Consider the following 16323-nt stretch of genomic DNA (forward strand, 5'->3'; position numbering starts at 1 on the left):
CATTTAAGGAAACGTGCAGCTCACATTTGCATGTAGCATGTAAATCTGACCCTGGTTGACATTCACCTCTCGTTTCATACAAGATGTCAGCGTCTTATTCGACCGTCACCGCAATTATTTCACGACCATAACCAGATATTTTTAGCCTCCTGTTCAGAACCACAAACATACTGCAGCTGATATGTTAAAAAAAGCAAAAATGTACTTCACTAATGCTAAATAGTTACATATGAATGTAATTAGTAAGAGATGTAACGGCATGTTACAGGAGAGGTCAACAAATACACACATGCAGACGACATTATTAACGACTTACAGTCAGTATTTAACATAATGAGTTCATCATGAAACCTGCCAGAAAACCAACATAATACAAACAGGCAGCGCTGTACATGTAGCAGTAAAATAAAAAAAAACAAAGTAAATAGTGTGTTGTAGTAGCAGCAGATGATTTAGATACAGTAGCTGTAGGAAGACACTCCATCATCAAACACACACACACAAACACACACATACAGACAGCAGCGCAGATTTAAGAGTCTAAACTATTTGAACCGACTTCCACCATCATTTTGATTTTCTTTTTCTTCTTCTCTCTTAATGTGTCTCCTGTTGCATCTTTTTTTTTTTTTTTTTTTTTACTGTTTATTTTAAAAATGTCAAACTGTTTGTCCTAATATGACTCAAAAAGGATGTTCTCTCCAGGAAGTCCTCCATGCTAAATGCCAAATGCTATTTCCCAAATTTCCTCCCATAATCCCTTTTAGTTTAATGTTTGCTACAGAAGAAAATACACTTAACGTACGGAGTTCCTTTTCATTGTTTTGAACCTTAAGAGTGGGCATGATGCAGATTTCAAACAATGGAAACAGTATTATGATTTTACTTACGGCATCAAACATTCATCTCCTTCGGGTCTTATGCAGAATGTTACTGTATGTAAATGTTTTCCGTATATACAGTATATATATATATATATGTTTTTTTGCGGTCCCTGTGTTTGTGAAGCTTCGTATGTACATTTTGTCACCTGACGTGTGTTTTTGTTCCTTTATGGATGATTTTCATGCCCTTTTATTTTGTGTTTATGTTGATATTTGTTTTCCTTTTTGCGCTGCGTGCCAAATGTACTGTATTTTAAAAGGATGTGAAGTGTATTTTAATTTTTGAAACTAATTAAATATCATGATGTCAGAAAGAAGAAACGTGTCTGGTTTTATTTTTATTCATTTTGTTTTCATCCAAATCTGTTACTTAATCCTCCTGCTTTATGAATTCAATAAAAAATATGTGTGTAAAACATATTTACCTTTAAATATAACGACATTTTGCTCAATTTAAGCACAATATGACGTCACCAAGCCCAAAGCAGAACGACGGGAATGATGAGACGTGGCTTTAAGCTAGAAATCACCCAGGGGAGTTCATTCCTTCAGAGGTTATGTGCGTATTAATTCAGTAATCTTTTTCATCTAAAAAGTCTGAGAGGTTGACAGGGGAAGTCAAATGCCAGAAGCGGTTATCTGTCTCCAAGTTTGTGAAAAATGTGGCGAGACCTGCTCTTAAACTCAGATCGGTGGTGGGAAACTGAACGCTTGGAGGCTTTAGTGACAATAGTTATGACGCAGGCTTTGTTTTCATCCCATCATAGACTTAAAAATGTCCTGTACTGTATACTCCAAATATGTAAATACACCTGTCTTCACACCACAGTCGCTAAATATCACGTCTGACAGTCAGTTGCAGCCTAAATATTGATGTGTAAATCAGGTTTATGGACTCAGTGGATGATGCTAGTAAACTACTACCATGAAAGACTGCAAATGTTGCACTTTGATTGACCTCTGTCTATTTTAAATATCGGCACCGACTTACACAGTAGGTGCGGTTTTATGCAAAACAAAGATGTGGTGTAGAGGTACTGTAACGCTCACGCCACAAACTCCTAATGTTTGTGTCCCATTTTGCACTCACACACTTCTAGAGAAGGTGTAGTAAACAGTACAGCAAAGTTTGCATCTTGAATTAAATTATCAGTAAAATATACTGTAGTTTAAATGTGATAAATACTTTGGAGCTGCTCTTTGTGTCTGCTACACTATTTGCATATGTCAGCTTTTACCGTGATGTAAAAAGCTTTAACGGACAGTGATGTGATGGATGACAGAAAGATGCATGTGAGATATTAAATGAATACTCCATGGAAAATCTGTTTTGTAGGTTTGAAGGTGTAAAGTTTGGAGCTGCTCTTTTGTGTTGGAGATGATTTGTACTCCGCTTGGGTGTAAAGCAATTTAAAAAAAAAAAAAAAAAAGAAGAAATGTTTAACAAACTGAAATAAATATCCTCTCAAACCAGTCCTGATGCATCAATCGTAATGTTCCAACAACAAAATATGCACAAAAAAAAATACGACTAAATAGAAAACTCCCATTTAGCTACTTTAAAGTAAACATGCTAAAATGCTGTTTGCATGGATGACGATTATAAACAACTAACCGCACGAGCAACAAAGACAAGCTGTGTATTTAGCCATAGTTCAGTGGAAAACAAGAGTCCCAAACATACTGAGTGCAAGTGAAGAAGCAGATTAGGAGGGAGGGGTGGTTTGAAAAGGTTCTGTGGATGTTTTTTGCTGATTCTGGGTCACCAGTGGAATCTGTAGTAACTGCAGTGAATCGAAGCTGATTGCAGATGCATTAATCCTCCGAGAAAGAGCAGCTACAAGCTTTGGACTTCCTTATAAACCATTATTGCAATGTACTGGTGATATATTATTCATATTATGACTGGCAAACAGAGGCTGTGTCGCCATATTTTGGCAAAAATATAAGAGTTTCGAACACACCGACACTTAAGACAGACGTGGAGAACAGGGGTGTGCCCGAATACAAATACATTATTCAGCAAAGTACAAATAGTGGGTTTTAAAGTTAGGTTGTAAAAAATAGGCAATAAATGAAAAGTGCAAAGCAATAATCACCTTTGAAGTTCCTCCCTACACATTACATGGTGTTATGGGTGTATAAATAGGTAGAGGTCTGTCTGCAATGAGGTGATGAGTAAAGTTTTAGCTCAGTAATCAGCACAGTCGTCTATGATCTGGGAGACTCCAGTTCAAGATGTGGGGACCTCCTTTGTAAGGTAGTTTATTCATGAACACTTATTGTAACACTTTAATTTTCTAAAATTAAAAGTGTTACAATAAACAAAAACAAGGTTTTTAAGCCTCTTCCCACTTTTATTCGAATACAAATACAAATACAAATACAAATAATTTTGCTGCCTCAACAAATACAGATACAAATACAAATACTGGGATCTCTGCACATCCCTGGTGGAGAAGTGGATTATACCGTGGTAGTCGTTTGAGGAGTTTTTGGACATTTTCTATTAAAGGTGCAGTGTGTAGAATTTAGTGTCATCTAGTGAAACAGAACCAGAAATGGAACATAATATTCATAAGTATGTTTTAATTAGTGTATAATCTAATGTTACCTTAGAATGAGCCATTTATCCACGGAGGCCGCCATGTTGCTACGGTAGCCCAGAATGGACAAACCAGACACTGGTTCTGGCACTGGGAGGGGGGGGGGGGGGCACTTCACCTCTAGATGCCACTAAATCTTACACACTGGTCCTTTAAGTTTTGGCAATGAAACCGGTTTATTATTGGAAATTATAAACTTTTGAAACAAAACTTTTGAATCTAATCTGATCACAGCAGTCCTCCATGAACTTTTTTACCAAACTAGAGAGACTGTATTAAAATATCCCACACACACATGAAAATACTCTGCTTTGAATAATAATTCGTCTTCTGATGTGGTTTTTCCAAAACCTGGTTTGTTTTTCTAAATTCTTAAAATAACATCTTCTTCTTCTGTGTCATTAAAAATTCAGAATCTCTGATATATTTCATCTCAAAAGTTTTCCTGCTGGACACAAGACGTCTCCTACATCAGTCGGTGAAGTCCATTCTCAGTGTTCGTGCACAAGAGGCTTCGAGTTTCAACATCAACTGAGATTTTCAGTGAGAAACTTTTCACTTTTCCACTGTCGAACTCTCCGCACACACACACACACACACTCACCGAGCACTTTATTAGGAACACCTGTGCAATCCAATACAACAGCTCTGCCATAAATTCTAATTTTGCAGTATTTTGTTGACATTGTCAGAAAGGTGATAATTCTATTTTGCGGGACAAATTATTAGGAACACTTTGTGAACAATGTCAACAAAAGCTGGAAATGTAGAAATTTACGGCAGAGCTGAGCTTAGATCGCACAGGTGTTCCTAATAAAGTGCTCTGGTGGGTGTACATCACTCTGCACAGTGAAGGTCAAACATTCCTGTGCAAGTAACAACGAGCACATTTTTTTGAGCGGAGGGGGACTTTAATATTTTAAAGATTGAGTTTCAGTCGAGCTATAAACACAACATGAGTCAGAGCATTTGCATACTTCTTCATTTCAATAATCCAATCATTTTATTGGCGGGAAAAGGGGGCCTCCCGCACTGATTTCCTTACAGCTCACACACACACACACACACACCTGTTGCGGATCAGGGACAAACAGGTAGGAGAGCGGAACACACAGGGGAAGGGCGGGGCGGTTAAGGGGGGGAAGGGGGCGGCTCCCGGCGGCGTTTCCAACCAATCGTCGTGCCGGAACGGAGACAGCGCCTGTCACGGTGCCAGCTGAGCTTCAGGTCAGAGACCGAGCAGCTTTTGGGAGTTTTCAGATCAGCAAGCGAGGAAAAAGTTTTGACAAGCGGACCTGCAGGCGGCTTCTGTCAGCAGCAGCGGCAGCGGCAGCAGCAACAGCGGCTCAACGATCAGCCTGTTTGCGGTGGTTCTGCGGGTGAGAGGCTGTACAATCCTCGGCAGTGTTCTGAGACTGTACGGCCCCGATCCCCCTTCCAGCCTGGACGGTCACACTCAGCCTGGTTTTATGGACTAATGACATAATCTGTCAGAGGACTCCTTCTGACCTGCGCACTTCGATGTAATAGCCACATTTTTTTTCTTTTTTTTTTTGTACTTCTTTTGAAAGTTGGACTTAACTCAGACTGACGGGGAATTACAACATTGTGATTGTGCAAAACTGAAAACATGACTGCCGATAAGGAGAAAAAGAGGTAAGACTTTTGATTTATCCCCCCCCCCCCCCTCCTTTGCCTTTCTCTTTTTAATTTCCCTTTAGATATATAACGAGTTTATTAATCCGCAGTTTGTAAATGAGAGTTTGTCTTTTATTTAGTGTAGAAATTGGCTGATAGTTTGGCTGCTGTGGCACAGACCTGTTGCTGCAGCGCTGCATGTGACTTGGCCTGAATATCTGCTCTGATAGCGGTTGTGATAAATCACAGTCACAGCCAATGGCTTCATATGTGAAAGCTGTGTGACAATGTTAATGTGTTTTAATGCAATAACGGCACCGCGGTGGTTGATTAGACTCACGTTAAGGTAAGTGGTTGATGTAAAAGGGGGGGTCTTTAATTGACAGGACGTTCTGTGCTGCAACAGGTTGTCACTGCGTTTAACCAGACTTCATTTAGGTTGAATCACTTTTTATTTATATATTTATTCTTTGGAGCCGTAAAGAGACTTTACATCCAGTTGCTTGTTAGTGAAAATCTAAGAAAAAGCAGTTAAACCGGCTCCAAAGTCCAAATATATGAAATCTAAACAGCTGGAGGATGTCAGATTCTGATTTATTGTAAGTAAATGTATTTATTTATTCAAGATAGAATATGTTTTGAAATACTCATAGATGATTTATTTATTATTTAGCTTTTTATGGATCATTGGTGTATATTTGAGTGTATTTATTGCCTAGTTTAGCAGTTTTTCTATAAGTTGGAGCTGTGGTTTTTCAACATAAAACTCCTGATTCCTGCAAAATGTCACAGTCACAGAAGACACATCTGTAAAGAGGATGCTGAGCAGACATTTAAAACACTCAGGTAGCACAAAAGAGCCTCGTATCTTACAATAATGTCTGCAAAAAAAAAAAAAAATCAGATCAAGAAAAAAGAGCTCACAGCTGCACTTTCAGGACAGAATGTAAGTTGACCTCTAACCTCGTTATGAGAGAGGACAGGTGTCCGTCATGAGGTAATAACCAATCAGTCGTTACAGTAGACGGCAGACTTTTCTCCTCGGGGACTTCTGTAGATTCGCAGGTATCTTGCAGTAGCCTGCAGGAGTCCTTGCTTTCCTGTGGACGACATTACAGATGGTTAATCAGCGCTGGGAGTTCTGCCAAAACTTCTGCTATGTGTTTGGTGACTTCACTGCAGCGTTCATGTCAGATATGAACTTTTTTGTCTGCTTACACATCAGATAACGTTTGTCCTGAAACCTGCTTGTCAGACATTGATGTACATGAGGGCACTAAGCTGTGAGACACCTGAGAAAATGACAGATCTTACATTGTAAGCTTCTTAATAATAAAACCCCTCATTTGATTTATGTATTTGTGCACATGTGAGGTGTATTTTTCCCCCTTTTTTTTTTTTTAAAACAACTTCTTTAATGTGGCGTCAGAACATTCATACTGCGTGTCTTCCTGCGAGCTGCACCCTGTTTTTTGTTGTTAATGTTCAACAGTAGTGATGAGGTCATGGGCCTAATCTAGGTTAATAATGCTTTACTGGTCCTGCTTTGTTTTGCCGTAACAGTTAATTAATCACACCTGTCATCTTACCTGCACAAGGTCCCTAATTTAATTGGTGCTTCTTTTTTTTTTTTTTTTTCTCCCCCAATCAGATTGTGGAAAGATGTTTAAATTGAATGTGCGCTCAACAACATTTAATGAAGAGATTCTAAGAGATAATCTATGAAATGAGTTAAGATTTTGAGGGGAAAAAATAAGATTTCCATCGGCAGAGTGGGGTTTCCCTGACGCCTTCTTGTCTGTCCAGTCCACCCTTGTGACGCTCTTCTCTTGTTTAACAAACGCTATCAGATCAGGCCTAAATATGAACACAGCAGGTATTAAAGATGGAGGGCAGAGACACCGGACTCTCTGTCATCAGGGATGAAAGCGAGAGCGAGAGAAAACGACATTAAAGAGACAGAAAGTGAGACGAGTCCAGGAGCGTTTCCTCCGGCTCGTCAACGCCTCGATGCCTCTGCCAGAGAGCCATCGGCCATTTTAGGGCAGGAGACCTTGCAAGCAAGTGTGTCTCTGTCAGGCTGCAGATGAAAAGCGTCTCTGTGTGTATGTGTGTGTCTAAGTGTGTGAGAGTTCACTAGTTTTTTTTTTTTTTTTTTGGTCCTCCTCATTGATGTGTTGTTGTGTGTTTCCCTCTTGTCAGTGTGTTTGTGTCGCCGCTGCTGCTGCTGCTGCTGCTGCTGCTGCCTGGAAGTAATAATTGCTCTGATAAGTTGTATGATTCATGATGGCCGCCTGGCAAACACACGCCGTGTTTATTTGAGATGCAGTATTCATGTGATTTATGGTGTTGAGGAAAAAGACATTTATAACATTTATAGTCATAGTGTAGGCCGTAATTCCTGTCAACCCGAATCTGTCTAATCAAAAACATGTCATGCAGTGGATAATATACAATATACAGAGATACAGAAGTCACAAAAACATCACAATAAAACTTTTAAAGATATACAAAAATAGCAAACGAGGTGATTTGGGCCTTTTGCTTGCAGAGTCCATTATTCTCTATATGATTACACTTCACAGTGCATCACAGCAACTCACCACAAACATCATCTTTGTGCAGTAATATGTTTGTTTGTAGGCTGCAACTAACAGTCATTTGCATTATTAATTAATTTTCTGATTGTTTTCTTGTTTATTTGAAAAATATTCACAATTTCCCCCAAAATCCAACTGCTTTTTTTGTCTGGCCAATAGATAAAAAATATTAAGATATTCAGTTTTCTATCGTTCAAAATGTTGGTATGTTTGCTTAAAAAAATGACTTGATGAGTGAAATAACAATTATTTGATTATCAAAACTGAATTTTAGCGATTTAATCTTTTGTCTTTTTTTGTTGTCAGTTTGATCTACGGTTAGTTTCACCAGTGAGATTTAATGAGTATTGTAGCACCCAGAATCTGCTGTGATATGTTCATCAACTAATCATTTCATCTCAGACTTTAACTGAAGCTACATAATATATAAATATTAGATTATATTAATTATACATCTACAGCTGATGCATCATGATCCAGAACCTGCAGAGCTAAAACAGGAAGTATTAAAAGTTTAAAAAATAAAGGTGAGAGTCTGTTGACTTCAACACTAGTGTGTCTTATACAAGTTGTGTCATAATCATCAGCTGCATCGTTATCACTCGACTAGAATAAGTACAGTCGGTCTAGACGCTATATGCAGCGATGTGTTCATTGACGTGATCGGTTACAGATTATTTTGAAACAAATAAACCGCATCCTGTCCGTCATATTAGAGGTTTCCACCACCGACTGCTGGCTGGCATCCAGTCTTTGATCAGTCTAACCTCAGTAAACACTCCACTGTTGGAGTGTTTGTTGTGGTCTGTCACAGCTTTAGACACACTAACACCTCAGCAGTGTTTCTCACGTTACTTTTCCACCAGCGACTACATTAAATATCTTTATTTTTACAACCTGGCCTCTTGATACCAGAAATAGTTGAGGGCCTGTGAGGAACCCCACTCACTTCTCTCAACATGTGATTCCAACTGGAAACAATGTTCAAAGGTCAGAGTCCAGGGCAGCTGCCAGGCTGATATACATTACATGACTATGGACAGATTGATCCATTTGGGTGTATTTTCTGTCTCTTTTTAAGACCTCTCACCATTATCATAGACAGCAGGGGTGTAACAGTATATTCTGGTGCAATATTTACTAATAGAAAAGTGTGACTATATGAAAAAAATGTATCATAATATCAATTAAAATAGCTAAACTCTCTTGTATGGCCATTTTACAGTTTAGTTTCATGTAAATCTAATGTAAAATATGTGCAAAAAAGATGTTTTAGAAGATAACTATTTATATATAACATTTTATTTTTATAGTCTTTAGAAATTATTTGCATTTTGCAGTAAAATGTGTAGAAAAAATGTATAAAAAAAACCCCCAAAATGTTATTTTATACATACATGCAATGACTACAGAAGGATAAAAAGAAGAATGTTCCACTGTCATCACTCATCTTTCATTAAAACTTTGTTAAAATATTTTAAGTGTATTTAACAGTAAAGTTATATCAGGTATTTCATCTTCTTCAAGACATAAAGTGTCTGTTAGATGCGTTTGCTGAACATTTTGACGTCGAGTACGTGTCTGTCTTCCTAAAACATTTCCAAAGCCACTTGTTTTTGTTTACCTCCCTGTTTGCTAGCTTGCAGTTTTTTTTTTCTGTTGCTGTTGCATCACCGTTTCTTGGCACATTACCATCACCTATCTGGTTGTGTAACAGTGTGAAACCATAATCGTGCATTGCATCGGCGCGCTCGTGTGCATGTGCAAACAAAACGGAGACCACCGTCACAAAAAACATGGCTCCGTAGCGCCACTAGTGGTTAAAAACTGCATGGGGTAACTTTTGAAATAGCAAAAACATTTACATTTTGTCATTTGGCAGACGCTTTTATCCAAAGCGGATTATAATGAGATTTCTAGGTTATGGTATGATAAAGTATCGGGGCTTTAAAGAGGATGAATGTAAAAAACAAAAAATGTTGTCGCAAATTGTGCAAAAACTTTGTTTGAATGGCTTCCCAGAGTCTTGACACACTGCAAACATGTTTCTTGTGCAAATGATGCACAAGAGTTTAGCCCTTAATTCACCTTTTGGTTTAAAATGTCCACAAAACACTCACCAGTTTTGCTCCTTTTATTATTTTGTTTGATAATTCTGCTTTTTATGGGATATCATTGCGTCGTCGTGCCTCGCTAACTCATGAGAGAAGAGAAAGACTCGGGAGGACAGAGAGTCGTCTAACAAGACGGCGAGGTAATCAACCATACGTAGAGGTGATCGAGATGAACATAAATCAATGAAGAATGTAAAGACAGCAGAAAAATCAGCTCTGGCTCGGTACCAGACTCTTCAGGCCTGTCAGCTCAGCGGCTCACATCACCGCGGCGCTCTGCAGCGAGCCGAGGCCTGTTTGGCACAGCGCCGCCATGCCTCTTTTGTGCGCTAACCCCTGCCTCCCAACACTACCCAAACATCACGCCACTTACAGCAGCCGCTCAACCTGCCCTCTGAAAGACAGAGGAATGCAAGAACAGACAGAGGGAGAGAGAGGGAGCTGTGAGTGGATTTACTGCCTCTTGTAGACAGAAAAAAAAAAAAAAAAAAGAGATTTGTTGTATTCAGAGATGGGAAGCAATTAAGTGAATTAACTCAAGTACTCAGCTTCAGTACAGTTTGGACGTTGGGGTACTTCAGTTACATTTTGACTGACTTTGTACTTTTCCACCACAACATTTCATATAAAAAGTGTCTTTCTACTATAAAAAGACAAACTATAAAATATTTCTTTCTCTTTTTCTTTCTTTAATCAAGTTTTTTTTAGGTTTTTGTCATTCCTTCTTAAGGTTATTTCATGCTTTCTTTAAGTTTTTAAGTCTTTTTTTAGGGAAAGTCCAGTTCAAATGTCAAGTCTTTAAGGTCAAATCTATTATAGGGCTGCAACTTAGTTCATTATTGATTCGTCTTATCTTTTCTTTTTCAATTAATAGGCCAATCACTTCACAATCAATCTATGAAATGGTAGAAATTTGAACAAAATGTCCATAAGAATTCCTCAGAGTGGATATTGTTTGAGTGTTTAGCCCTGATAATTAAACATCCAAGCTGTTAAGTGTGTATGTGTCGCTCTTTTACCAGGTCAGGTCCTCAGGGAGTCAAATCTCAAACGGAGTCACACAGCAGTGAGGTCGAGTCTGTAGAGTTCAAAGCTCAAGTCCTGAACTGTCGAAACTGCAGTAAAACTAAACTCAGCCCTTGTTTTATATCGGTACCTCTGTTGACATAGAGAGTCTTGTATATTCACAGATGAATTAAATGCTGACATCTTCAATAAGAATGTTTACACTAGATAAAACGGTCAGTCTAGTATTATTTCCTGCTCAGTTTGAGCGTTATTGTCAGTAATCTGATTGTTTAGAGGCTGTGATGTGGATTGGATTTCCCCAAATAATTTTCTTGGATTGTTTTGGGAAAACATTTGTACGGCTACATGACAGAGCTGGAAACTGAACCTTGGACAACACAGATGTTTTACTTTTGGTTTGATAACTTACAAGAACCACCTCTCTTCCCTAATGATTCCCAGACCTGAATGAAACTACTGTAGTATGCACATACACTGAAGAACAAAGATTATTAGCTTAGATTCGGTATAAGAACATGTGATCTTATTTGTTTTTTTTGTCTTTTTTAGTTCTCATTTTCAGCTGAGATCTGATGAAACAAGCCTTTTTATATCAGCAGCAACATCAAACACCACTTCAGTCTGTTTGTCAGTTTTCAATGAGTCTCACTGAGGTTAAGAATCGGCCTTTTGTACCACCGAACTTCACGGCTTGTGTTTGGGGTTTAAAGCTCTTATTCTGAGAAAGATGACGCCAGAAACAGAAGGAGACAATAGAGACTGAATAGAACAAAAAACAGATTAAAGGGCACAAAGAGAGTGAAAGACTGACCGGAGAGAGAGAAAGAGAGAGAGAGAGAGAAAGAGAGAGAGAGAGGCTGAGTTATTAAGTAGAGAAGTGATAAAGATGCAGATACAGTATGTTTCCCAGCTGTGTGACTCTTGCAGTTTTGCGGTTTATTGTGATTAGCTCTCTGAGGGTTCAGGACGAACAGCAGGGGCCGTTTGAAGGGTAAAAGACCAACTTGGAGTTTTAACTGAGCATGTGGCTACTGGTGAACAGTGGTGGACATTATGCTTTAGAGGCATGTTTACAGTAGATCCAGAATGAGGTTTCAGGCCGCTGCCAACAGATATTTAACACATCACTGCAGAGAGCAATTAAAGAGGTCAGAGCTGGAAAAGAGGGCATTTATACAGAATTTAAAGGCCAGTAAAGTGGTTTTCATAGAGGGTTATTGATGTCTTTCTTTTAAAGTGGCTATAATTGATATTTTTCTATAATAACGCTGTAATACAGAGTGTAATGTGGTGTGTTATCAGTGGACAGAAACACGAATCCAAATGAATGATAATGTTGCTTCAAAACTTTTTTTTTTTTAGCAAAAATATCCAAACATTCATTGTTTCCAGCTTCTTAATCGTGAGAATTGGCTGCTTTTCATTTTTTTGTTTTTTTTTATGTCAACGTGAACTGAATGTCTTTGGGTTGTTTGGACAAAATAAACACTCTGAAGTGAGTAATGGAGAGAATATTTGGCAAATGAATCAATAATGACATCTATTGTTAGTTGCAGCACCAGTGTAAACCAGTTCTTACCAGAATACTGTAATGGTGACTCCAAAAGTTGTCCTTCCAAGCAAGTTTTTAAAAATATGAATAAACAAACTGTGAAACTGTAAAGTTGTGCAAATCATAGTTTTAGAATTTTAGAATTTTTTTTTGTATTTTTGATTTCTTTAAAATCTCATTTTCATGTTTCCTAACAATTAAAAATTAAACAGTCACATTTCTTGATTTTAAAAAATACTTAAATATAATTTATAATAAATTATAATACAGACAAAATAATGAACTCTACAGGTAAAATACTGTTATTTTTTCCCTCTTTTGTAACCAACAAGAATCATAATTACATACTATAATAACATATAAAGAGCTTTTTCCAAAGTGCAACATTACAGCTTTCAGCAATAAAAACAGTACAAGACTCAAGATCTATAAGGTTTTGACAGAACATGTAAAAAAAAAAAAAATGTGATGATGATGATTTTTATCTCTTAAACACACACCAGCATCAAATAAGAGCAGCAGAGTGAAACTGGTGGTCTGAGGCCCCCAGTTTCAGCTGTACAGAAAGTCAAAGGGACTTTTGGCCCCCAGTCCCCTGCACAGTGAGGGGAAACAGCAGGGGAGGAGAGGAGGTGGTCTGGGAAACCTCTTTCTGCATCTTTCCATTGTTATTTTTATCTCATTTATTCTCACTCACCCTCCTCCTCCTCCTCCTCCTCTCTTCAGCCACATCACTCTGCGTCATGTGCTTTCCATCTTTGTTTTTTTTCTTCTTCTGTGTCTCTTTGCTCGTCTCACATTCTGTCATATTTAAAATATTTAACCTCGACTACCAGCTGTGCTGTTTGCCTCCCCTCCGTTCGCTTTGTTTTCGTTGTCCTCCCCTCTCTTCGCCTCCATGTTTGAGATCATTTGACTATATGTTCCCCCTCTCTCCCCCTTATTCAGAACTCTGTCTCCTCGCCATTTCCTATTTCCCGTCCGCCAGCTCCCATTCTTCCTCTTCCTCTGCTACCAAAATGGCCAAGCTCCATGAGTCGCTGTGTGTCACCTGGCTGAGCTCCAGATCCCCCAGACTCCCCTCTTTCAACACTGGGGTTGATCATGAAATTGTTGCCCTCCCAAGTCAATACAGAAGCAGAGAAAACTGTGTAATTGTAGGCTCATAAATGTTTTGGCACGGCTGTGTTTTAATTACTTTTATGACATTTTGCATTTTTTATATGTTGTCTAAACTGCAATACTTTTTTTTGAATATTATAACTAATATGTTACAAACGTATAACATGTTCAACAACTGTATATTTAGAGTATACTACCAGATGTTTTTCAGTAGAAAAGCAGATCTATTTTTACTTTTTGTAATATTTATGACTTTTGCTGTTACTGTAGCAGCCATTTTTTTGTCACCACCACATAGAGGACAGTCATCCTGACTTATGTCGCTATGGTTCTGAAAGCATGTTTGGTCTAAATTCATGTGAAATTTTACATGTTTTTATCTGGTTTCCTCTGTTGTGTGGCTGCCAGGTCTGAAAGTTAAAACAATGTTGGTTGTTATCTATTAATTAAAGGCGCCTTTGGGCTGTCTGTTGAGAATCATGAGAGAAATCTGGTGAAATTTGTTGTCATCAATCCAAAAGGGTTGTGCTCCTAGATCTCACTGTGAGATTTGTCCACCGGCGACTGATGTGGAGCTTAAGCAACCAAACACAGCCTAAAGCAAAATGCTGAGTCATAAATTTAAGACCTAATTCTCACAATGTGACCGTTGCTATGACCCACGACTACAAAACAACCAATCAGAATCCAACCATGAAATGACTCAGAATACACTTTAATACATCCCTGATAAAGAAAAACCAAAAAGATAAAGGAAAACAGAAAGAAGTTTACGTGACTTTGTTGCATTTTCGAACTATCAGAACATCAGATGGATGACGAGCTGATGACATGTCTCTGCTTTCATATACTTTTTTTTTTCTGTTTACATTGTAGTGATAAAATTCACCACACAGTCAGCCACAATCTGACAGCCTCATATTGATATTGTACAATCTGACTCAGATTGCAACCATGCTTTTATCCGCGGCGTCTGGCACAGATGCACTGATGTAATAAACTCACGCGACCGTTGGTGTCGCAAAGTCTGAAGGCCCCGTAGATGGTTGGAGGATTATCTTGGAAACATGGAGAGAGCAGCACGATTCATCCAGAGACTGTGACGGAGGCTCGAGTGGCCACTTCATGGACATGCACAATGTAATTTAACCATTAGCAAAAAAAGGTCTCCGAGATGTACCTGAATTCAGTCTATGAGAAGGAAGAGTTTCTGCAGAGTTAACAAAATGTTACAAAAGGAAGACGCCTAGTTTCTTTTACATGGTATCAACACATCTACATACAGTCATGTCGGTATGTGACTGTTCCGGATCAAACAAATGATATGAAGTGAGTCACAGCTTATAAAGGTGTTTTAAAAATGCCATGCACATGACATTTGTTTATGTACCTGAGGTAGTTTAATATGTGCAAAACATAATGACTGACTCTTTCCAGGAATACTTAAAGTCTCAGCGCCACCGTTTTCACCGTCTCGTTCATGTTAAGTGTGTGTAGGTGTGTGTGTGTGTGTGTGTGTGTTTTTGAAAGGACGTCTTACAAGATTACTATCTATCTGTCTGTTTGTCCACCTGTCTCTTAAGAGCAGACAACCTTTCTCTTTCCAGCCACATTTTCAACCATTTCCACTCTCCAAAGTGAATTTGTTGGCTCTGTGGACGACTAACAAGCTTGAAAGCCAGACACTCTTCACAGGATACTTTTAGGTTTTTAGATATAACGTTCTATCAGAGGCTGTTTTCTACCTTCAAATGATGCTTTTTGGTGCCTGAAAAATGTTTTAAAACGTTGTTAACACTTGAAAAAATGTCATGAGCTACTATAGATGATCTATCAGAGTAAACACTTGTTACTGCAAAAGATAATTTTGACACATTTGCATGTCAGTGAACATTCACAGACAGGAACTAAATCATGTTTCAACATAAAAACTTATCATTTTATCAATTTATCAGAAGTATCATTCACAGCTGTGTTAATTTTGTGATGTCCTTGAACTTAGTCAGATTATTTTAGTAAAGACAACACTTAATTCCTTGTTTCACAAGTTTTTTTTTATTGTAAAAACGTAAAAAAAAACAAAAAATGAGTATATGTTTAACCCTCATCCTACCAACATAACATACATGATCTCTGGGGATCCCAAGAATAAACTACTGTAAGAAATAACCATCATAGCAAAACGTTGACTAATAAGTTATGTAATTAATGTCATCCGAAAAAAAACCCAACAGATTATTACTATTTTAGGGTTAGGGTTCTTTCCCAGTACAGCCCTGAGAAAAGCAGTATTTAAGGTTGTCAACAGAGCATATGAGGAAATATGTGTTTGCTAAATTAGGACCCATGGCAAACATGAACTCAATAAGTATGTTGTATGATCCACAGAAGTTAAGCAGAAATTACTTGGAAATTATGCTGCAAACAACACACTTCAGTTTAGGGGTCAGCTCAACAGAAATTAGACAGAAACTACTTCTAAATTAAGCTGCAACAACTCACTTACTTACCATGAAATTTGAGGTAAATTCTGGGGTAATTTCAACAAAATTTCAAATAACTTACTTGCTTATTATATGTACTTGCCATGAACGTTGAGACAAATTTTGAGGTAATTTCAAAGGAGTTACTTGCTAATTACCCTGAAATTTACCTAAAATTTCAGGGTAATTTCAAAGACATTTCAAAGAAGTTACTTGCTAATTACAACCTAATTACCATGAAATTTGCGGACCCGTAAAATGAAGTGTTACTGTAGTTCCATCTATTAAAACTGCA

At 38.0% G+C, this 16323-nt stretch overlaps 2 protein-coding genes across 2 annotated transcripts in view; both read left to right on the forward strand.

Annotated features, from left to right (window-relative positions):
- The window catches only part of LOC122996962 (protein kinase C epsilon type-like), a 117565-nt gene extending 102500 nt beyond the window's left edge, over positions 1 to 15065 (forward strand). The window contains exon 16 of the transcript XR_006407119.1: positions 15043 to 15065. The gene's annotated coding sequence lies outside the window, so the exon portion shown is untranslated. The remainder of the gene's footprint in view (positions 1 to 15042) is intronic.
- The window catches only part of epas1b (endothelial PAS domain protein 1b), a 61222-nt gene continuing 49558 nt past the window's right edge, over positions 4660 to 16323 (forward strand). Inside the window, exon 1 of the mRNA XM_044372793.1 lies at positions 4660 to 5146. Coding sequence (XP_044228728.1) covers positions 5121 to 5146 — 26 coding nt within the window. The 5' untranslated portion in view covers positions 4660 to 5120. The remainder of the gene's footprint in view (positions 5147 to 16323) is intronic.

The sequence above is a fragment of the Thunnus albacares genome, chromosome 14, assembly GCF_914725855.1.
Source record: "Thunnus albacares chromosome 14, fThuAlb1.1, whole genome shotgun sequence".
Classification (NCBI taxonomy): Eukaryota; Metazoa; Chordata; class Actinopteri; order Scombriformes; family Scombridae; genus Thunnus; species Thunnus albacares.